At 37.5% G+C, this 23,103-nt stretch overlaps 1 protein-coding gene across 1 annotated transcript; it reads right to left on the bottom strand.

Moving 5' to 3' along the window:
- Positions 1–1,046: 1,046 nt before the first annotated feature.
- MTPN (myotrophin) lies at positions 1,047–17,988 on the bottom strand. Its single transcript, XM_070756354.1, has 4 exons — positions 17,425–17,988; positions 7,493–7,606; positions 6,250–6,333; positions 1,047–3,669 (listed from the first exon to the last, which is right to left on the bottom strand). Exons 1-4 carry the CDS (start codon positions 17,494–17,496, stop codon positions 3,583–3,585), a joined length of 357 nt encoding a protein of 118 aa, XP_070612455.1. The 5' UTR covers positions 17,497–17,988; the 3' UTR covers positions 1,047–3,582.
- Positions 17,989–23,103: the final 5,115 nt, after the last annotated feature.

The following is a 23,103-nucleotide window of genomic DNA, read 5'->3' as shown; positions in this document are numbered from 1 at the left end:
AAGAACTCCATGCCAGCTTCCATGGTTGGGTGGTCAGCTGCCAGTAAAAATGACCTCGAGTTGCTTCTATCAGCACTGTGTTGTTTACTGGCCATGTTTACCAGCACACTTTGCATTGTTTGTGTATGTGATCTCTCACCCTCCCCTTTCTCATCTTCCTTTCAGGGAAGGATAAACATAAGTCTAGTATTTCTGTTTACTTCTCATAGCGTACTCTCCCACCTCCCCAATCTCCAACCAAAGGCCAGTGTCCTTGTTGACTCCATCAGATGCATCTTTCCAATTCATATCAACCATTTCAGTGAATTTTAATTATCTATTTTGATGTTATTGCTGTTAAGGTTGGAGTAGTCATTGATGTGTTTAGTTGTTCAAAAGTACAATGGCTGTGAAAAAAGTCAACTGATCCTCACACAACAGCATCCTCATAGTCATGTGATCAAAATTTGGACATTTAACAACTGGCATGATTCACTTAACAATTTTGGTGACTCAATTAACAACCATGGTAAACAAGGTCATGAAATTGGACAAAACTCATTTAACAACCACTTTGCTTAGCAATGGAATTCTGGTCCCAATTGGAGTCGTACGTTCAGTACTACATTCATTCATTCATTCATCCCATTTAATTTTTAAGGTACAGAAGTTATTTTTATATTAAAATATTTGAGGGTTGATGAACAATTTGAAACTTTGTGAAAGGCTAGATGAGCTAATAAGTCTAGGGACCTCTGGGCTAAATTAATGGATGCCTCTTAGAAATTTGTGGTATGGAAACGGCTAATATTTTGCTTCTTTCATCTATTGTTTAAGATGATGAAGAATCACTGTCAGAAGATAAAACAATCTCAACTTTTGACACCACCCCACAGGTTTCTTAATAAAGATTAACTTTCCAAAAATTCGAGAACTACAAATAGTTTAACAATTCAAGTATACAGGATTTGCAAATTGCTTTGTAAAACGTTACAAACATTATATTGCATGTGCAAGACGAGAGAGAAAGGAATGTAGAAAGGATAGAAGTAACAAAAATATTCAGATTTTTCTATAACACAATTCAAGTTTATTCCATTCATTCCTGCAACACAAACACTGTATCATTTAACAGTCCGATGTCTGTGAACCATGATAATGATAAATCAAAGTATTGTCAAAATGGTTACATTGTGGAAAAAGTCAAATATCAAAATGCACAAAGCACTATTTTTCTCCCGTCACAAGGGTAGAAAGATGATTGTTTTCCCATTTATAAAATATAAGTCTGTTCAGTTGAAGATTCTGCATGCAACACTGAGATTGCTCAACTAGGACATTCTATTCTTACCAGCTTCTTCTATTGATCAATTCATCTACTTAGTACTGTACTGAAGAATAAAAACCAAGTCATGAGCAGAAAGTTTTAAAATGGCAAATCATCTTAAACAGAAATCAGAAATGAAGGAGACTGATACCGCACTGATTTCTAGATTGCTAACTTGTGCCAATGACTCCCTTAAGTGAGGGTTGGGATGAGATACTTCAAGTGTTCACCAAGAGCCAATATCATCAGGGCAACTATTTTAGTCTATAAACCACATCTTAGTACAAATAAAAGAAAAAAAGGACTAAAGTAAGACTGATTTCTTAAATGAATAGCATAGATAGGGCAAATATATATTTAATAACCCTGAACAAGTATAAGACAGGTGTTAAGAGCTATTCGTTAGAATCTACTGTAGATGTGCAAGGAAAACACTAGCAAAGAGCAAAAAAAATTGGGTAGGAAGAGGCACAAATGCTCCAACATATCTGATGACAGAGAGGAGGGGCAGGAGGGAGAGAGAGAGAGAGATAGGGAGGGAGATATTGTAATGGAAGAATGTTTGAAAAAATTATAATCATAATTTATACTTCACTAGAATAGAATGATATTTCATATCCCTTCAGGGCAAATGTCAACTAGGCCATGCCGATTAGGACAAAATATTTTTAATTTTAAAATTAATCTGAAATTCAATTTATTGGATTAATATCTTTTTAGTTTACCATAGCACAAAAAGGTGAATATGTAGACTGTGCATGCAAAGTTTATTATTTTTATATCACATTTCTGCACCAATACAAAAATATATTACATAGATCTACTTTTAAAACAATCTTTGGAGAATAAAGTTTATTCCCCATGGATGCTGGATAACCGATCTGAGTATAACAGTGATATTTGTGATAAGGGACAAATAAGATACATTTTAAGATGCAATATAAACATTGCTTAACAAGTCCATTTCCCCACTTTCTTTTTTCCGGATGAGAGGATGGTACAATAGTAAATGTTAAATGTTTTTAAACTGAAAAGCTATGATCATGATATGAAATGTGCTAGACACCAAAACTTCCTAGATGAGAGTCAACATTGTGCTGCACACCTTATTCAAAGCCAATAAAAATCTTAGTGGGAAGTTTTTAATATTATGATACAAAATGTATTGACTTTTTTCAATAAGAATATCTAAATGATATTTGATCTAGCATCCCAATCAAGATATTAGCATACTACAAATCCTTATCTGTGAGTATTTTTAAATCGCTACATTGAAGACTTGTGAAATTACTTGTATAAACCATAATTTGTTACTGAGCAGTAGATGCAACCCGTCATTGTTCAGGATTATTTTATCAATTGTGTATAATTTTAATCATTGTCTGATGCAATGGCTTAATAGTAAATCAGATCCCCTTTCAAAGATACATGCATTTAACCAGATTAATATGACATGGATGATGCTAAGAGAATAGAAGCTCCTGCCTTCTTTAAAACAAAGTTAATTTGAGTCATTTTATTAGAGTATTTTGAATTTAAGCCATGAAGGCAAAGCTACCATCTTCTAGTACCAACAGTTCTAGAACAGTCACTTAGTTCCAATCTATTTTACAATGTTTTAGGGAAGAACACTCTAATTAGAAGTTTTTCAAAAGCTCTGTTCCAGAAGTAATTGGTTTGCATCCTGAAAAGTAGAAAACCTATGATTTTAATCATTCTTTCATCACCTCTGCTGGAGATTTACCCTGCTTGGATTATTTGTTCCTTGTTAATAATAGCATTAAATTATTAAATCCTGGGACGTTACCAGAAAAACCCTTCAGCATTACATAATCTAATTAAGGCACAGGGACAGGACTACAGAAAAGCTATCCCATTGCCTTGCTTGTTAAGTGTCGGTACAACAGTGCTGGGCTGCTCACTGTTTTTACATATTAGAAAATAAAGAACAGAGTTTCAATTTTACAAACTTTCAGCAAGTCATTTACAAGCTACATTACAGACCACATTCTTCTCCCCTTCCATAGCATAAGTATACCTTTGCTAGAAATGGGGAAAATAGTTCAGGGTAAAAAGTCCTAAAAAGACACCAATTATATGTATTTCTACTCTCCAAACATGTTCTCTTTTTGATAGAGGTACCTAACTAGATTGATTTACTGTGTTTTTTTTTCCACCCTCTCCAATATTTAGCTGAAGAAGCTGGAAGATACAAAGAGTGATAGACAGGCAGCAGTGTGAGGCCACAGGAGAGACATTAGATCTCAGTCCATCCGTCACTGAAGAAGAGCTTTGATTGCCTGATTTTCCGTGGCTTCAAAGGCAGTTACTCCATCTGGCCCTTTCACAGTCTTATCAGCACCCTGTAAAAAGATAAGAACTTCCATTTTAGGAAAACAAACTTCTCTGATCCTCCAAGTGATCATCACTGTAATCAGCCTGCAAGCACTTTTGGTTTCCAGAACATACCCAAATGCTGCTGAACAAAGGTTTAAAAACCCCATTACTTCATACTGTCAATAGGGTCTTTATTGTAACAGTGTGCCTATCCATATATTTTTCAACATGAATTACCAAACAAAAGAACCATATCATTTATTAATCTAGATGCTAGCTCTTGGTCATTCCACAATGTAAACAGCGTATTTATCTAAAAAATTCCCAGGCTGCCTGATTCAGTGATGATTCTAGGGAGAACAAAAAACCAGCTATGAACCATTCACTTTAAAAAAAATGGGGAGGGGACTCCATAATTACCCTGTCCCGAGGTCTTGAGAGAATAAGCAAGTTTGTAACAATTCCTGAAGAGATAGAGAGATTATGTATGTATGTATGTATGTATGTATGTATGTATGTATGTATTTATTTATTTATTTGATTTCTATGCCGCCATTCTCCTGAGACTCAGGGCGGGTCACAACATGTAGAAATCTAAATAAAATTTATAGATTAAAATCCCCATAATTAAAAGTTAACAACAGATTTATACATCATCCATCACACAAATATTATTTGGCTGGGGCAAGGTGTTAAAATTTCAATGGCCCCAAGCCATTTATGCTTATGTTTATCCAGTTTATGGATATATTTGATCCTATAATAATCTTTTGGGGAAATACTGTTCCAGAGGGCAGGTACAACAGTAGAGGCATTAGACATTATTTAACTGATGTTTGAGCAGAGTATACTCATTCTGCTAGACTAGGAAGGGCAGACTAGACTGGAGCTAAGCGGTCCCTCAGATAGCCAGGCTTTATATCATTAAAGGCTTGAAAAGTAGAAATCAGCACCTTAAATTATACCCTTAAGCCAAGTTCATGAAGTAGCATGGTCAAATGAATGAAATGAAAGTCCCCTGTTTGCCCATGCTGGATCAACTGAGGCTTCCTGTTGGCCTTTGAGGGCTCATTACAATAAGCCAATCATGGAGTGACCAAACCATGAATGCTCTCAAAGGCTTCCCAACCTAAGTAAGAACATAACTTGTGAAAAGATTCTTTGCTGCACAAGGAAGGGACTGTGGGCATCATCTCTCCCATCTAGTCAATATCAATTGAAACTGATGTTGGTTGGAAGAGAATTACCACAAAATGGTTCCTTCTATGCCCACCCTCTTAAGTTGTTTTAAAGGTATACCATTAAAATAGTATTAAAAACCACTGAAAGAGCAAGAAATACTAAGATGGACACACTAGCTCCATCACGGCTTCCACCACAAGAAATTAGCAAGAATCACTAATAAGGTCTTTGTATCAAAATGTGGCCTTAAATTCAAGAGGAAAGGGTCCAAAAGATCAATTTCCTGCTCTGGAGCTGGGCCAGACTATCCACCCTATCAACGTGCCTAAAAAAGATAGGCTGGAGATTGCACAGGGATACTCAAGTATCACAAAGAACCAGTGAATCCAATGATGACTTGAGAAAGTACATAACAGCCAATTCACAACCCCTTACAGTTCAAATGACACTGAAGAGCGAGACTTGGTGGCACTGAAAACAGTGACTTACAACTGGTCCTTGCATTTATGATCACTTTAATGTCCCTGTCGTTTCGTAATAAAAATTAATGACCATTTCATTCACTTAACAACCATGGTAAAATGTTTTAAAATTGGGTTAGATCGTGCAATTATTTGCTTAGTACCTGCATCACTTAGGAACTAAAATTCTGATCCAAATTGTAGTTATAAATACATGTTTATAGTTTAGCATATGTAAACATAGCTCAAATGTCTCTCAGTAGTTCTCACCTGGTGTTTAACAAGTGTCAGTCTGAAATAAGTTACATAATTCAGAATGGGATAAAATGAGATTTTATTTTAGAAAATTTGCCATTCTGTCTCTCTCTTTCTCTGTGTATTAATCTGCCAGAAATAATATAAAACAGCAAAAAAGAACAGTGAAAGACAGTATCTCCCTTAAATGCTTGCTTCTAAATTACTTGAAAAAGAAGCCATGTTGAAATAAACTAATGTTTTTTCCCCAGTACTGTATACTGAATTTAATATTTGTAGAGTTATATATTTAACTATGAAATCAAGATAGATTTTTATTACAACAGAAAATGAAATCATGCCATCTTGCCATATAAAGAGTTTTCAGGAGTCTCATTTTTTCCTTTGAAAAGTAATTTTATACAAATGCTACTCCTGTGTGAAACTGAAATAATGTAAATTTACTACATTGGCCTCTCTTTGTATAAAATATATTTTTGAACTAAAAACCTTTAAAACAATTTCCCCCAAATACCCTAAGTTTTCTAACACTTTTAAGAAGTTCTGCATTTCATTAAATGCTTTCTTCTTTCTTATCTCACCCCACTTCTTTGGTTTATCTGATTTTTTCCCCTGATATCTACTCCAAATTAGGCATCCTTAAAACTTCTGAAAAAAACATCTTGAAAAAATGATTTTTTTAAAAATTGGTGAAATTATCAGTCTCACCTTTGACAGAAGTAATTTCACACAGGACACATGATCTTCATAAACTGCTGAAAGAAGTGGAGTGATACTGTGCTTATCTGGAGCCTATAAAAAGAAAAAAACAAAGCTGTTAATAAAGCAACCAAATTGATACATGCAAATATTGGCAGGTTATATTTGGCTAAAATGTAAGTCAACGGTGAGAATGTGAAGCAAGCAAATAGAAATGATCTTTACTTCTACAGATATTTCTTTATCTACAATAGTTACTTAAAATTTGGATCAGGCTATTGCTAGAAGAGGACTGACAAACAAGAATTCCTTTTGCTATAAATATTATCCATCCCTATAAAAAGTCTTCAATGTGTTTTAAGACTGGCTTTAAATTATTTAAATAGGAATTTTTCAGTGAAAAATCCATTGACAAGGAAAGGACAAGCACCCTCTTCCTTAATACAGTTGTTTTTCTCCTGCCCAGTACCTATTCCCATATTTTTAAAAAGATCATTAGGCCACATCATGAAGAGAGCAACCTTTTTTCTTGTTTCAAACTCAAGCTTTACGAGATGATGGAATGCAGAAAAGAAGAAAAGAAAAAAAAGAGTGCGAACAAAATGACAATCTTTAGTCAAATGGAATACAGATATCCCACAAGTGATGTTTTTATTATTATTATTATTATTATTATTATTATTATTATTAATAATATTAATATTATTAATTATTATTATTATTAATTAGATTTGTATGCCGCCCCTCTTCGTAGACTCGGGGCGGCTCACAACAATAACAAGAACAATGTAAAAAACAAATCTAATAATTTAAAAAACACTAAAAACCCCATTATTAAAAGCAAACACACACACAAACATTCCATGTATAAACTGTATAAGCCCGAGATTTGGACAAGATTTGGATAGTTATGAAAACCTCAATGAACTCCAAATATTTTGTTAAACTAGTGAAGTGCTTTAACTGTCCAGGTTAATGTTAGTTCCTTGTAACTGGCAACTAATGAAGGATAGACAGATAGACAGACAGATAAATATAGAGATAGATAGATAGATAGATAGATAGATAGATAGATACCCTCTTTTTAAAAAAATGCTTCAATAAATATTTTTTATACTGTAGTACAACAAAATTAACACTTATGCCAAGGATAACTATATATATGTCCTACGTTATGCATTTAAAACAGCTAGTCTTAATCTAATATATAACTGTATTTATTATATTGGCTGAATGATTTTATTCAACATACATTAATATCAGCTCCCTTTAGTAGAAGAAACTCCAGAATCTCAAGCTGTCCACAATCTGCTGCATAGTGAAGAGGTTTTCTCCCACCTTCCAATGTTCGATTAACATCTTCACCCTTAAGAATAAAAAGAAAAAGGTTAATTGTTCTTTGTAAAATATATACTTACATCAACCAGTCATAACATGGAGGTTAGTAGTCTGGAAGTTCACTCATGGCAACTTTTTTTGTTGATTTAATTTTTTTAAATGTTTATCTAAATAGCTTCTTCAGTCTGAACAAGTTGTTAGGGAGATCCCATTATATGTCCTCCAGGAAGTTTCATTTCTCATCCAATCTGGATAGGCTTGTTAGGTGAGTAGGAAGAAAGGTGCTAAGATGTAAAATGTTTTGATTCCTAAGTCCTATGCCCTACGTGGGTTGTTAAGTGCCTGGCCTTCCTGGTGAACTGTGAAGTGGTCTTAACCTTGGGGACTGATGAAAGAACAGCATAAAAATGGCAGGTTGTATCAGAAGTCTCTATTGAAGGAAGAGTGTTTCACTTTGGCATAAACAGGTTCTTTCACTCCTCTCTTAAACCATCTATTTTCCAAAAATGTGAACATTATTGTCCAATATTCATTACGTGTGCAGTAAGAAACCTCAAAGCGAACAAGTGCATTTTTACTTTCATTACATTATGCTGTGGTGAAATGAATAAAATGAATTATTTGTTGGGCTCTGGGATTTCTGGTAACTGTTATTTCCCATGTTTGCTAGTCAAATATATTTTAAAATAATCTGCAGGGCCAAGTTTGCTCTAGGCCCGTGATGGTAAACGAGGGCAAAAAATCTGCCCAATGAGCAAAACGGAAGTTTGGAAAAATGAATTTCCGATTTGCATGTCATGCTGTTTTTTGCACTCCAGGGGTTGAGGGAAGCTTCCTGAAGCCCCAGAGTATAAAAAATAGCCCAGTGGGAAAGCCAGAGGTTCAGAAAACGCATTTCCAGTTTGCCTGTTGGGCTGTTTCTTTGCACTCCAGGGCTTTAGGAAGTTTCCCCGAACCCTCTGGAGTGCAACGGGAAAACCAGAAGTCCATTTTTTCGAACTTACGATTTGCCTGTTTTTTTACCATTCCAAGCTTCAATGAGGCCTGTGTGCATTCATGGGGATGGGGATTGTGCACATGCTCAGAGGCAGCATGCATGTGTGTGCATGCAAGGGGGGGGAGAAGGGGTGTGGTCACATGCATGTATGCTTACACACCCCTTTTGACATGCGAACCAAGAAAGGTTCACTATCACTGCTCTAGGCAGTTATCTAGATAGAATTCAATATGGGCTATAATCTTATAGTCCTTTGTACATTAGGGAATTGTTTTGAATTGCCATTATAGAACATTGTACAGTAGAACATTGTAGCACATTGTAGAACATTGTACAGTAGAACAGACACAGTATTTCAATTGTTTTTCCATCAGAACTCACACTACTTGGAATATTTGAAGCTTTGTTCCACTGCAAAATTGACCAAATAAAAATGCTCATGGAATGCTCTCAGTAGGTTATTAAGTTCCAAAGCAAATGCAAAGTTCTAGTCAAAACCTGAACATACCCTGAAGGTTTATCATTATTAGGAGCTCTGAAGTACGTGGGTAGTTCTCAGCCTACTATTCATGTTACTTATTTCATCTTGTATATCTAGGCAGAGTTTAGTTAGACTTATTTCATCTTGTATATCTAGGTAGAGTTTAGTTATCTAGCCATTACTGAGAAACAAACTAAGGCATGAACCTGGTTGTTCCACCAAATAGTATTTAGGGGCATAATATCTAAAAAAAAGTAGCCCTTGATAGAAACTTGTTCTTTTCTTGTTGTAGCCTGTCCATTCAAAATTGTACAGTGACATACAAAACCTACTATCTACTATACCATCGAGATCTGGCCCTAAATGGTATGAATAAATAAATAAATAGATAAACTACAACAGTTGGGTTTAATCACAGCTTTTTAGATAAATGCTTAACAATGAAATAATTTATACATCTAAAGATTTTAGCATTTCCAGGTAACATGATCTCCTCTAACATTCTTCTATGTTAAGTAATGGCCACTTTCCAGGAACAATTCCTTACAACATACTTTTCAGTATGCTCCTTTATTAACAGAGGGCAGAACTAAAACTCATTCAAGCAATAATGTTGATTACTCTTTTTTTACTCAAAGTTCTAGAACTGATAAACATACTTTCGTAGGAATTCAAAAGGATTACAGATAATGTAGACACTCTGCTTCATATCCCAAATAATACCCCTGATAAAGTATAATCATTTAAATTCTTCTGTTCATTTGCCATTTCAAACTGTAATAGGAAATTAAATGTTTGTCTTAATCCATTCAATGCACTTTGGGATCAGTCCATTAAAAAATACAATGAATAAATGGACTGATAAATCATTTAATTGTGTGACAGTAAGTTTATAATTTAAAATGCTTATTACTTTTCCTTGTGATTATTAAACAAAGCCAGATATCTTTGCTTTTGACTCTGCCTTTTGCATTTTCCCTATTGTTCAAGTGAATTATTTTCTGAAAACTGAATTCAATCAAACTACTTCAAAATATTCATCAGTACGAATGCTTTCATCCCTTGAGGCTGCTATATGCATACTTTTTAATGTGATGGCACCCCCATCTACCCTAAAAAATAATATAATAATACATCTTCTCTCCCATTCAATCCATCTAAAGGCTCTTTTAAAATAGTTTCAACTCTTCCTTTCACATAATAACATGGTAGATGATAAAACAAAAATGTTTCAGAAGCAAAAAATATTGAATGAAATTAATTTATCTTAAATTATTTTGATATAAAAATATGACTTAAAAGGGCTTTTAAAAATGGGAAGGATGGGACTGAATACATAGTGACCGTAATCATTTTACTTGTTAATAATAAAAACTTCTAAGATTTTAAAAGACAAAAATGTAGAAGGGGAATGGTCATCTGAATGGTCTTTGCATTATATACTGTACTTTATAGTATATAACTGCATATAATGCACTGCTCTTAGAAAAAGTATTTGCAGGAGTCGGATGCTTGGAGAAAATTACTATCAGTAAAGCTACATATTAAGAATCAATGCTGCTAAGTAAAACTTCAGCAGGCTTATTCTAACATAATGTATCACAATGGATCTCACCAAGATTAGTAAATAGTACCAAAAGAACATAAAACTACGATTTCTTTTTAGCTTGGACTTTTAATTTCATATCCATATGGGTGAGGTAATATAATTTGATGTATCAATATGCTGATAGCATCCACATTTATAACAACAGTTCAGACTGTAAGGGAGATGATGTCAATGTCTAGTTTTAATGTTTGGAATATATAAGTGTCTGAATGGAAGATACAGACCAAATTAAACCTTAATAAGATGTAGGCATATTTTTTTGAAAGAGCAGGTTTGTTTAGGACAAAAAACTTCAGCTGGAGAAAACAGCCAATGAAAGCTATGACTAGATTCATTTAGTGATCAATTACTCCCCTATAGGTAGTCCTCACGTAACAATTGGGACAGGCAACAAGGTCCCTAAACAAGATTACTAAGTAGACAACATGTGACTGAGACAGAATTACAATCTCATTTCTGCTCGTAATTAAACAAGACATCATGTTATTGTGACTTGTAGGTACTGAAACACACAAATGGGGTTACCTGACATAAATACCTGACAACTGCAAAGTGCCTCAATCTCAATCACATGACCACTGTTAATTTAAGTATGAGGATTGGTTATAATTTTTTCAGCACCACTGTAACTTCAAATAGTGCTAGGCAGTAGGTAACTGAAGATAGTTGCATCTGATGCAGGCTGACCTAGCTACAATGATTCATGTCCAACCAACTGGATTACTGCAATGTACTTTGAATAGGACTGCCTTTGAAGAAAGAATATTGCTGGGAACATATGACACCAATTCAGTGGGCTGTGTTGTTGTCACTGATAGGTTTGTGAATATAATTTAAAGTCCTTGTATTAACCTATAAAGTTCTTCATCAGCATCTACAGGATGGTATATTGTTATACCCTTAATCATCTCCATCGGGGTCTGGGTCAATATAATTGCATCATCTGCAAATAAATTTATTTTCATTTCTAATTCCCCTATTCTATATCCTGCCCAGGTGTTATCTTGTCTTATCTTATTAGCTAAGATCTCTATTGCTATTACAAATAATTTTGGAGGTAAAGGACATCCCTGCTTGGTGCCGTTTAATATTTTAATACTCTGCGTTCTTTGTCCATTCACTCTTATATACGCTTCATTCCCTTTATAAATCTCTTTTATAATTTCACAAAATCCCCCCCCCTATTTAGTTCCTTACATAATTTATATAAATAGCTATTGTTAACTTTATCAAAGGCTTTATACACATCTAATTTCAAAATCCCAATTTCCTTTTAGTAACGGTAGCATAGTGCATCACATTTATTACATTTCTAAACGGTTCACTTATTTTCCTTCCCTTCACGAATTCATATTGATCCTCTTCAATTATTTTTGGTAAAATATTTTCTAATCTATTTGTTAATATTTTCATAAATATTTTATAATCCTGATTTGCCAAACTGATCGGACGGTAGGACCCAGGCTCTCTTAAATCTCAAACCATCTTTGGAATAGTAACAATTTCTGAAAGCTTCCATGTCTGTGGGATATCACAATTTAACAATATATTATTGAACAGTTTCCCCAAATGCGGCAGCAATACATTCACGTAAGTTTTATAAAATTCCCCTGTAAACCCATCCGGGCCCGGTGCTTTGGCTTGTTTTAACCCTTTAATTACTCTAGCAATTTCATTTTGTGTAATTTCTGCATTCAAAATTTGTTTATCATCTTCACTTACTATTTTCCCAACCTTGAGGACTTCTATCTTCACTTGCTCCTCTTTATACAAATCTTCATAATATTTCCCCATTATCTTCTCTAGCTGCTCATTACCATATCTAACCACTCCACTAGAGTCTCTCAATGCTAAAATACATGATTTTTCTTTCCTCTTCTTCAGATATCTGGCCATTTGCTGCATTGATTTTGTGCCCCAGCCCTGTATTTTTTGTCGCATGGTCATTCTCATCTTGTTCCATTTGATCTCATCATACACCATCAATTGTTTCTTTTTCAATTTCAATAAGCTATTCCAATCTCTACTTTTAGTTAATCTTAACTGCTCTTGTATCAAATCTATTTCCCTTATCTTCCTTTCCCTTTCTTTACCCCACCTCTTCCTAATATCTGCTTCCATACATATACATTGTCCCCTCATAAAAGCCTTACATGCATCCCACACAATTGATTGTTTAATAACACCCACGTCATTAATTCTAAAATATTCGCATAACTTTGCAATTTCTCTTTATCTTGTTCACTAGCAGTTACAACTGCATTATATCTCCAAATTCTTTGATTGCGTTCCTGACCTATTTCCAATTCTGCCAATAGTGGGGCATGATCTGATAACCAAATACTTTTAATATCTACTTTTTAAACTTGTATATTTCCCCCCCCCCCTATTCATCAATAATCTATGCAGCTAAAAGTATGATATCTTGCTGAATAATATGTACTTCTGTTTGAAATATCTGCATGAAGATCCACCTTATTAAGTCTGTTTAAATGTAACGTCCTACTGTTTCCAATCCCATTTGTTAATGGCATATTAAAATCTCCTGCCAAAAATGTTGAGCCCTCCATAAAGTTGTCTAACTTCCTCTTAGTATTTATTATAAATTATTTTGTTTTCGTATTTGGGGCATAAACTGCTGCTAATGTCAGCTTCTTTTGATTTATTTTCCCTTTAACAAATATCCACCTTCCTTCTTTGTCTTTCTGAATTCCAACCTCTTCAAAATTAATCCTCTGATGAATAAGAATCGCTGTACCTCTACTATTTTGCATTCCTCTAGATTCAAACACCCATTTCCAATTTCTATCATTAATCAATTTATCCCTTCCTCCCCGTCTTTTATGTGTTTGTCAAAATCATAATATCCACCTGATATTGCTTAGCCATCCTTAATATTATTAATATCCTATAATGTTTCAAATCCGATCCCAAACCATTCACATCCTCCTCCTCATGTGGCTGCCTTCCCCAAAGAGCCTCTCGGCCGCATAGGAAGTGGGGAGAGCTTTGGGCCGCTTCAGAGCCCGGAGGAGGAAGAGGAGAAGCCACAGCTGTCACCGTCGCTGTGGCCACAACTTTCCTTCGGAGCCCAGCGCAAAGCTCTCGTCACCTCCTGTGCAGCCGGAAGGCTCCTTGGGGAAGGCGGCCACAGGAGGAGGAGGAGAAAGCCAGAGACAGGGGCGTATAGGGCGGGCAAGTGGGCAGAGGGCAGTGGCGAGGCTCCTTGGGGAAGGCAGCCTCAGGAGGTGGAGGAGGAAGAGGAGGAGAAGCCGCAGCTGTCACCACCGCTGCAGCCCACCTTTCCTTCAGAGCCACGCCGGGCTCCGAAGCGGCGCAAAGCTATCCCTGCCTTCCAGCCAATGAAGAAATCCTCCAGGGAAGAGAGCAACTTGTCAGAGAAACAAGATCGTGCCCGCTTTGCCTGCAAGGAGAACTGCTCTCTTTCCTGGAGGATTTCTTTAGAAACAATAGCAAACGCACCCCAGCCAATGAGGAAATCCCCCAGGGAAGAGAGCACCTTGTCAGAGAAACAAGATCACGCCCGCTTTGCTGGGAGCTCTTTTGCTGGGCACTTCGGGAACGCCCGCCCCGCCCCTCTCGCACTCCCTTTCATCCAGGGCTGTCAGCAAAGGGCTGCAGGAAAAATGGGGCAGGCATTTCTGAAGTGCTGGGTGAAAACCCTCTCACAGCCCCTTCGCTGGGAGCGCTTTCGCCGAGCCAGTCCCGTCGCTGACAGCCCTGGCACTGAGCCCCCAAACGATGCAGGGGGCCTCCCGCAGCTGCCACTCTACTTGAGCTCCGCCCTCCCAAAGGGTGGGGCTGCAACGTCCCGGCGGATTCCATCCCTCTGGGGGATAGTGGTGGCGGCGGGGTTTTCCTTTTGAGAAGCAGCAGCAGCACTGGGAGTGTCACGCCCACACTCACCCCCCCGCCCCCCATTCCCGAACAAGGATCCAAATGCCAGCAGTAATGGGCAAAAGGGGTGAGTTTTGGGCTTGCACACATTATTCGCTTTTCCATTGATTCCAATGGGAAACATTGTTTCATCTTACGAACTTTTCACCTTATGAACCTCATCCCAGAACCAATTAAGTTGGAAAGACAAGGTATCACTGTAAGTGATAACAGCCACTTTAGGAAACAATACATCTCTGAAAAGCAAGACGGCTTTTAAGAAACTAATAAAATATAGGAAGATATGTACTATTTCTGAGTTATATTTGAAGATATATTCTCTGGTTCATATTCCTCTATGCAAATATTTCTATGACAAAGTATATAAAAGACTATCCATCTTCAAAGGCTATTTGAATACCTTCAACAAAATACAGCCCATTCATCTAACTAATTGATCCTGTTGCTTTGTCTTACCAGATTGAATTTCTCCTAACATTTAACCCAAATTTACTGTTTTGCAAATTCTATAGATCTGAATCTTGTTTGCTCATGAAGCAAAGAACAAACTCTGTATGACAGGACATCAAGTATTTAAAAAAAGTCATCAAATTCTAATTCTAACTTCTCATTCTCAGGCTGCTCATATTCCATTAAAAATACCACATAATTGGACCTGGTGACTATCACTGTAATTCTCTTCAGACCAATTTCTTTACATTCTATTTAAGGTCTGGAACTGACCGAGACCTATGGTAAGTATGTAGAATTACATTAGAAAACCCAATTCCTGTGAGCTGGTTAATTTATCTAATGACATAATTTTAAAATGTAGTGCATGCTCACTATTTTACCATTATGTTTTATAACATCTGTCTTAACATAAGGAATTAGAAATCTATATAGAAATGGAATTATCATCTACATTTCTTTAGGCAATTTTTTTTTGGGGGGGAGTAGAATATATAGTATTTTTAATGCTGCATGTGACGCCTATCTCCAGATTTTAAAATATTGTATGTCCACAGTTGTCCCATTAATAATGAGAACACCATTTCTGCATTGGAATGTGGTATTGCAATATAATTACATGGAAGAAAATGCACTCAAATTGATATTTTAATTTATATATAGCCATTAGGGAGAAATACAGAGCAAAACTTGTGTTTAATTGAACAAAACTATAAAACACAAAAATAATCCTATTTCCATGTTATTTTTGTCCCAAGTAATTTTCAAATTTCCAATATGAAAAATAATCTTAGAGAAATTATGCCTAGGAAAGGCAAGGATTTCCCATTCTATCTGAGCAAGGTAAGACCTTTTCTATTCCATCCTATAAAATCATAATTTGTATAGAGAGTAGAGAATGTTTGATCCTAACTTTGATGAACCATTACTGTCTCCCATCCATTTAAAACACAAAGCCTTGCCTTTTCCAGCATCAATTGTCCTACAGGTAGGTAACCTTTCCATAAACTGCAATTCTGAATTTCAAGAAATTAAAAATGCTAGTTTCTCTCATAAGTTAATAACTAGAAAGACTTAACAATGCAATTTCACTGATAAACACTTGAAGTTTGGAAATAATCCAAGGCAATTCAAAGTTTTGAAGCCACAGGTGGTAACTCTTTCAACTATCTTTTTCTAATTAGGAGACTGTTTTCTGAGTCAGCTACATTATTCTCAGTGCCGCCTGACACAAATTAAAAGCTGTGCAGATTGGTTTGGTCACCATAAACAGAAAAGCAACACAGTAGTAGAATCCTTCTAATATGCTGTCTTCTGTCTTTCCATTGAATAGTACATTCCATTCTGCTCCTTCCCCTCCATTGATTTGGGGTTCTATGGAGATTGTAAGAGAAACAGAAAATAAAAAATGTTCTTCATCCAGTAGATGCATTACCAAGTCTTGTTTAAGGGGATTTGATTCAACCCTTAGTGCTTTTTAACTCCCCAGTCTAAATGAACTGAAGTTATTTTAATCCCTTCTCTTCTCCCATTTCTACTTCATCGCCTTCAATTCATTAAAGCAGTGTTTCCCAACCTTGGCAACTTAAAGATACCTGGACTTCAACTCCCAGAATTCCCCAGTCAGCATTCGCTGGCTGGGGAATTCTGGAAGTTGAAGTCCAAATATCCTCAAGTTGCCACGGTTGGGAAACACTGCATTAAAGCAACAAACTTCAGAGGAAGTTGCACCTCTGAGCCTATTTTTTTCATCTTTTGTTACTTTTGGGGGATTCAGTGGGTTTTGTGGTGGTGATGAACTCAGTATTTAGTACACGATTCAAACGCAAACCAGGAGACAGGCATCCCTGTAAACGAATTATAATTTAGAACAAGGGTGTGTCTGCAGCCTCAATTAAAGAGAGAGTGAGTAGGGATGCACTAATACTCCTGCCCAAGGCACTCTGAGATCAACCAACAGAACCAGCCTTTTGAAGACCCCGGTTGTCGCTGGGAGAGCGCGTGTGAATGACAGCCGACAGACCTCAACGGTTAGGAGGAAGGAAGGTGGGCGTGGACCGGCCGTTTCCCCTGGAGCCGCGCGACCATCTTTCAAGGCCGCCTATTCTCGAAGGGGCTTATTCTGGACGAGCCTCTTCCAAGGGAGACCACTGCCAAGAGACTCCCAGTGACGTCACCCAAGATCTCCCCCCCCCCTCGGTGGGCCCCTAAGGCCTCGCGCCCACCTACTCGCCCGTACAGAAGGCGCCTCCAGACAAGCCCGAATCCCACCGTGGCCTTCTATGAAGGAAAAACACCGTCCGGAATGGCTATATGTGTGTGTGCATGAGAGAGAGGGGGACAACCTATCCCCAGCCTCGGGCCTTCCCTACCCGGCTTCTCCCACCTTACCTTGGCCACGTAGTCTTTCACCTCGTCCAAGTCGCCGTTTTTGAGGGCCCACATGAATTCCTTGTCCGACATAGCGGCGGCCGCCCTGACCGGGACTGGGCGCCAAAGGCCACGGGTAACCACTCGGACGAAGGGGCGGGGCCGGGGCTGCAGCGGAAAAGGAGGGCGGCGGCGGAATCGACGGTTAGGCCGCTGTCACTCTCTCTCTCTCTTGGGAGGGGGGACACGGGCGATGGCGACGGTTACGCCTCCAATAACAGGCACTCTGGGCGCGAGGAGGCCGGAAAAAGGGAAACGCGACTGACATGCAAAAAAAAGGGGGGGATGAAGGGGCGGGTGTAATTAAACCGCTTGGTCTCGCCACACACCGCTTCCGCTTCCGCTTACTACTGGGTCTTTTTTTTCTTCCCCACACACACCCCCTCTAAGTGAGGCTAGGCAAGGCAAAGCGCGCGTGCGCCGAGAAGTCGTTCCTTGTCCATTGCTTGGCTGCCGACAGCTTCCGTAGTTGTTTGCGCGGGGCGGAGCGTCCGAGGGGGAAACCGGAACTACTGAGTCTGCTCTTGGAGGCCCTGTAGGCTTGAATAAGTTGGGGGGGAGGGGGGGGAACCCAACGGTTGCTTAGGAAACGTAGTTGGGCATGCGTGGAAGCTCCAGTCCGTCTGTATGGGACGGAGAATTTATTTATTTTATTTATTTATTTATTTTGTCCAATACAAATTGAAAGTTAAAGAGAATAAAAACATGTAGTAGTAAATATCAGGGAAAGGATAGGAGATATGAGAATAGAATACGTCAATGAAGAGTAGAGGAAAGGAAATCCCCAACACTTTACCCTTAGATTATCTAAAGTTAATCTATCCAGATTCCTATGCTCTTCTATATCTCCTATACCTTTCTTCTATTCCTATATCTCTTCTTCTATTCTTTCATTGATATGTTCTATTCCTATATCTTCTTTTCTATTGTTTCATAGATATATTTTACTATGAGTATCTCCTCTATAACCTTCATCATGTATTTTCCTGTGTGTGTGTGTGTGTGTGTGTGTGTGTATATATATATATACGTACACACACACACACACACACACACACACACACACACGTACCTTGTGATACGAACCCCTCGCCATACGAATCCGAGATATGAACCCGGGGTTCAGAAATTTTTTGCCTCTTCTTTCGAACCTTTTCCGTCTTACAAACCTGCCGCCCGAACGCCAAACCCGGAAGTTCGGCAAAAGTTCAGGTTCGGGTGGCCACCGAGAAGCCCCGCCGCTCGGCTGTCACCTTTTGAAACAGCCAGGGGGCTTCTCAGCGTTCTCCCGAACGCTGAACCCGGAAGTTCGACAAAAGTTCGGGGTCGGCGTTTGGTTTCAGGGGGACGCTGAGAAGCCCCGCCGCCCGGCTGTTAGCTTTTTAAAAGAACCGCGGAGCTGTCGGGCCGGTCGGGAGGCTGGAAAGGAGGTGGGGAATCCCAATAGGGAATTCCATGGGTGGAGCTTTGACGTCACAAAGACGTCCTTCCTGGCCGGGGACCAGGACCATTTCAAGGCAGTTAATTTATTTATAGCCGACAACTATATTCTGTATGTGTCAAATGTTTTTTTAGCTGGAATTTTTTTTAAATTAAGGGAGACTAGGATGGTCCCATTTCGGCCTTGTTCTGGCCTCATCAGCTAGTCACACCCTTCCACCTAGCTGATGAGGCCAGAACAAGGCCGAAATGGGACCATCCTAGTCTCCCTTAATTTTAAAAACATTCCAGCTAAAAAAACATTTGACACATAAAAGAATATAGTTGTCGGCTATAAATAAATTAACTGCCTTGAAATGGTCCTGGGTTGGGCCTAGAAGCAAAAAGGAGCTGTGACGTTCCTTCAATATACCAGGGTGATCCGACATAAAAAAGCATATAGCCCCTCCCTGGTACAGAGCTGGAAGGGATCAGGTCTGATAGCTCAACTGTTAATTCTCTGCCTTACAAGGCAGAGTCCACCAGATCGAATCCCAGTAAGGAAGGGTGTGGCTAGCTGATGAGGCCAGAACAAGGCCGAAATGGGACCATCCTAGCCTCCCTTAATTTTAAAAAAAATTCCAGCTAAAAAAACATTTGACATATATATATACAGTGTTCCCTCGATTTTTGCGGGGGATGCGTTCTGAGACCGCCCACGAAAGTCGAATTTCCGCGAAGTAGAGATGCGGAAGTAAATACACTATTTTTGGCTATGAACAGTGCCACAAGCCTTCCCTTAACACTTTAAACCCCTAAATTGCAATTTCCCATTCCCTTAGCAACCATTTAGATTATTACTCACCATGTTTATTTATTAAAGTTTATTTAAAAAAAATTATTAAAGGCAGACAAGTTTGGCGATGACATATGCTGTCATCGGGCAGGAAAAACCGTGGTGTAGGGGAAAACCCGCAAAGTATTTTTTTAATTAATATTTTTGAAAAACTGTTGTATAGACTTTTCGCGAAGTTTGAACCCGCAAAAATCGAGGGAACACTGTATATGTCAAATGTTTTTTTAGCTGACAACTATACATATATATACACACCCACTAAAACTCTCATTGTGTATTGGACAAAATAAATAAATAAAATAAATAAATATATGAATGGGATAAAAGATATATAAAATATAGGAGAGACAATTGGACGGGACGGAAGGCACCCTAGTGCACTTATGAGGTTGAGGAGTGTGGCAATCCTTAAGACTAATACGGTCGCTTATAGCCTGGATTCTAAGGGACGGCTAAATATATAAAGTAATATTTTTCAATTTCAGCATTTTTAGCATCTCTAATCCCAGGAAATCCCCCCCCCCCCAGCAAGCATGAGGAGCTGGAAATTGAAGTCCACACATCTCTAAAAAGTTTCTTGAAGTTTCTGTTGCAAATTTGCAAATGTATGAAAAGGGAGAAATTAGAATCCATGTAGTCTCCCCCACCAAGATTTGCTTTGCTTATCTAGTTTTTATTATCATTTTTTTTTTAAAAAAAACCTCACAATATAGCATAGACTAACATCAGCTCAAGAGTAAAGCCTTTGTGGTAGAACAAATACTTCCATGCAATATGCAGCAGACATTTGTTTTATGTGTAAAGTTATATTCATCCAAGTTCTGAATGAAAAAAATCAATCTTGTGCTTGTAATATATCCTGAATTATAATATCAGTTAGAATACTTCTTTCTCTGGAATTTATTTCCAATACAAATGGGGGGTGGTGTTGGGGGGATTTTTTTTTTCTTCACACAAACGTCTTCAATACATTTAAAAACATTTTCATATAATAAAAACAGTGTCGAGTTAGTACATTATTTATAATTAATCTCCCCCCCAAAAAAGTTGTTTGTTCCATATTAATTACTTTTGGTGTCATCCAACCCACCCCACAACCTTGACCTCTATTTTTGTCATCTAGATATCTAATTTTCATCTAATTGAATTCAATCTTAATTTCTTTTAAACCTTATTAAAATAATGTCCTTTTCCTTTAATACTTCAGATATGCCATAGTACCTACTCCTCCTTATGTATTCTCCAAAACCCTTACAAGAAAAAAGACTATCAACTACAAATAATAAAAAAGAGAAATTATAGTTTAAAAAAGGGAAAGAAAAGAGCAAAGAAAAGAAAGGGGGGGGGGAGCCAAATAAACAAAAAAATCAAACTCTATTATTATACCAGTATTATAACAATATAAAAATTAACTAAACCATTATTTTAAATCTTTGATTAATAATCATCTTAACATTATAATCATATTTCATTTCAAATCGTAATTATTATTCAAATATTTATCACTTCATTGTCATTGTCTTTCCCAATAATTTCAATAATAATAATTGAATAATCAAAATATATCTATATAATTATCTAGTTCAATAAAATTTAATAACTTGAAATATCTCTTAAAAACAACACCTAATTAATCTAACTACATCATTTCATAGTTAATGCATATTTAGTAATCTCATCCCTCCTCAAAACGCCATCTTTGCCAAGACCCTCCTTGTCTTTCGCAAGTTACTCAAGACCCAACTGTATTGCCAGGCATGGGGGAACTAAGATATCTCCCCCAGGCTTTTTATATTTCATGTTTGGTATGTATGTGCTGTATGGTTTTTAATTGTTGGGTTTTTTATATATTTTTTATTATTAGATTTGTCCCATTGTTACAGTTTCCTTTTACTGTTGTGAGCCACCTCGAGTCTTCGGAGAGGGACGGCATACAAATCTAATTAATAATAATAATAATAATAATAATAATAATAATAATAATAATAATAATAATTATTATTATTATTATTATTATTATTATTATTAAAAACAAATAACACTTCTTTTATTTCTTCCACTTCAATCCTCGTAAATTACAGTTCCGTTACGGAGAAAAATACTTTCAACTCTTTCAGACTGGGTACAAGGTTATTTATCTCTCTAATTAGCTAACTGTCTGCTTAGAAATATTTTCTTATCTCTAATGCAAATAGAAAACTCACTTATCAGAAAGCGAAGATAAAATCGCCATTTTGGCTTGATTTCACTTTGACGAAAGCTCTTCTCCTTCCATTCAATTCCGGAAGCGATGTAATTAATTAATTAACTTACACGCTCTAAAATAGCATATCAAAACTTCTTCCCCCCAGTTTCTTCCATTCTTTTCTGCAACTTTCTGAACTTTGGGTTTATCCACCGAACGTCTTCTACACTTGAACTGTCAGAAGACACGTTTGTCTGTATGCTTTCCTCTGATGGCTGATCTGCTTCCTCCTCCTCACTAAGTCCCTCCGCATCTCTTAAATCAGGTAAATTGACAGCTTCTATTTCATCCCCATCTTCCGAGTCTGAACATTCTAAAGGCTGACAGGGAACACACACAACACCAACAGGCCTGGAATTAGAAATGACTATGTGTACGTATGGCTTTTTAGGTCGTTATGTATTTTAGAGCTTTGTTGTTTTCACAAATGACACCATTTGACTGTGTGGTACCAATTATAGAGAAGATGAGAGAAGGCCGCTCCGCTGGTGTGGACATGTCCTGAGAGCAGCACCTTCCACTGTTGCCAAGACTGTCTACCAACTAGAAGTCAATGGCCAGCGGCCTCGCAGGTGTCCAAAACAGATATTGCAATACACCATCCACGTAGATATGCAAGCCATGGGCCTGTGCCCTGGAGACCCACCTGATTGTGCAAAGTGGCATTCAATGATCTGAAAATTGGTCCCTGCACTTGCGGGAATACGCTAGAAAGAAGTGGAGGGAGTGCCAGGGATGACAAACACAAGTACTCTATTCAGTGTTAAATGTAGTCACTCTTATGTAAATACTACAAATTTATATATTTGATTACAGTGATCCCTTGATTTTGGTGATCTCGATTATCGCGAAACACTATACCACGGTTTTTCAAAAAATATTAATTAACACGGGTTTTTTTGCTATACCGCGGTTTTTCCCACCCGATGATGTCACTCTCTTCCTTCCTTTCTCATCTTTCTTTCTCTCTCTCTTTCTCTATCTTGCTTCTTCCTCTCTCACACTCTCTTCCTCCCTCTCTCATCTCTTTCTTTCCTTCTCTCTCTTTCTCTATCTCTCCCCCTCTTGCTCTCGAGCGGCGGGTGGGCGAGCGGCGGGCGGGCAGCAGCGAGGAGCCGAA

The sequence above is a fragment of the Erythrolamprus reginae genome, chromosome 6 (genome assembly GCF_031021105.1).
Source record: "Erythrolamprus reginae isolate rEryReg1 chromosome 6, rEryReg1.hap1, whole genome shotgun sequence".
Lineage (NCBI taxonomy): Eukaryota > Metazoa > Chordata > Lepidosauria > Squamata > Dipsadidae > Erythrolamprus > Erythrolamprus reginae.
Note: the sequence above shows the minus strand (reverse complement) of the source record. Positions and strands in the feature narration are given on the sequence as shown.

Coding starts and splice junctions, on each gene's coding strand:
- MTPN (XM_070756354.1), bottom strand. CDS start 17,496: ATGTCGGACAAGGAATTCATGTGGGCCCTCAAAAACGGCGACTTGGAC. Junction 6,334..7,492: donor TAAAGGGAGCTGATATTAAT/GTATGTTGAATA, acceptor TTCTTTTTATAG/GCTCCAGATAAGCACAGTAT. Junction 3,670..6,249: donor TGAAATTACTTCTGTCAAAG/GTGAGACTGATA, acceptor ATCTTTTTACAG/GGTGCTGATAAGACTGTGAA.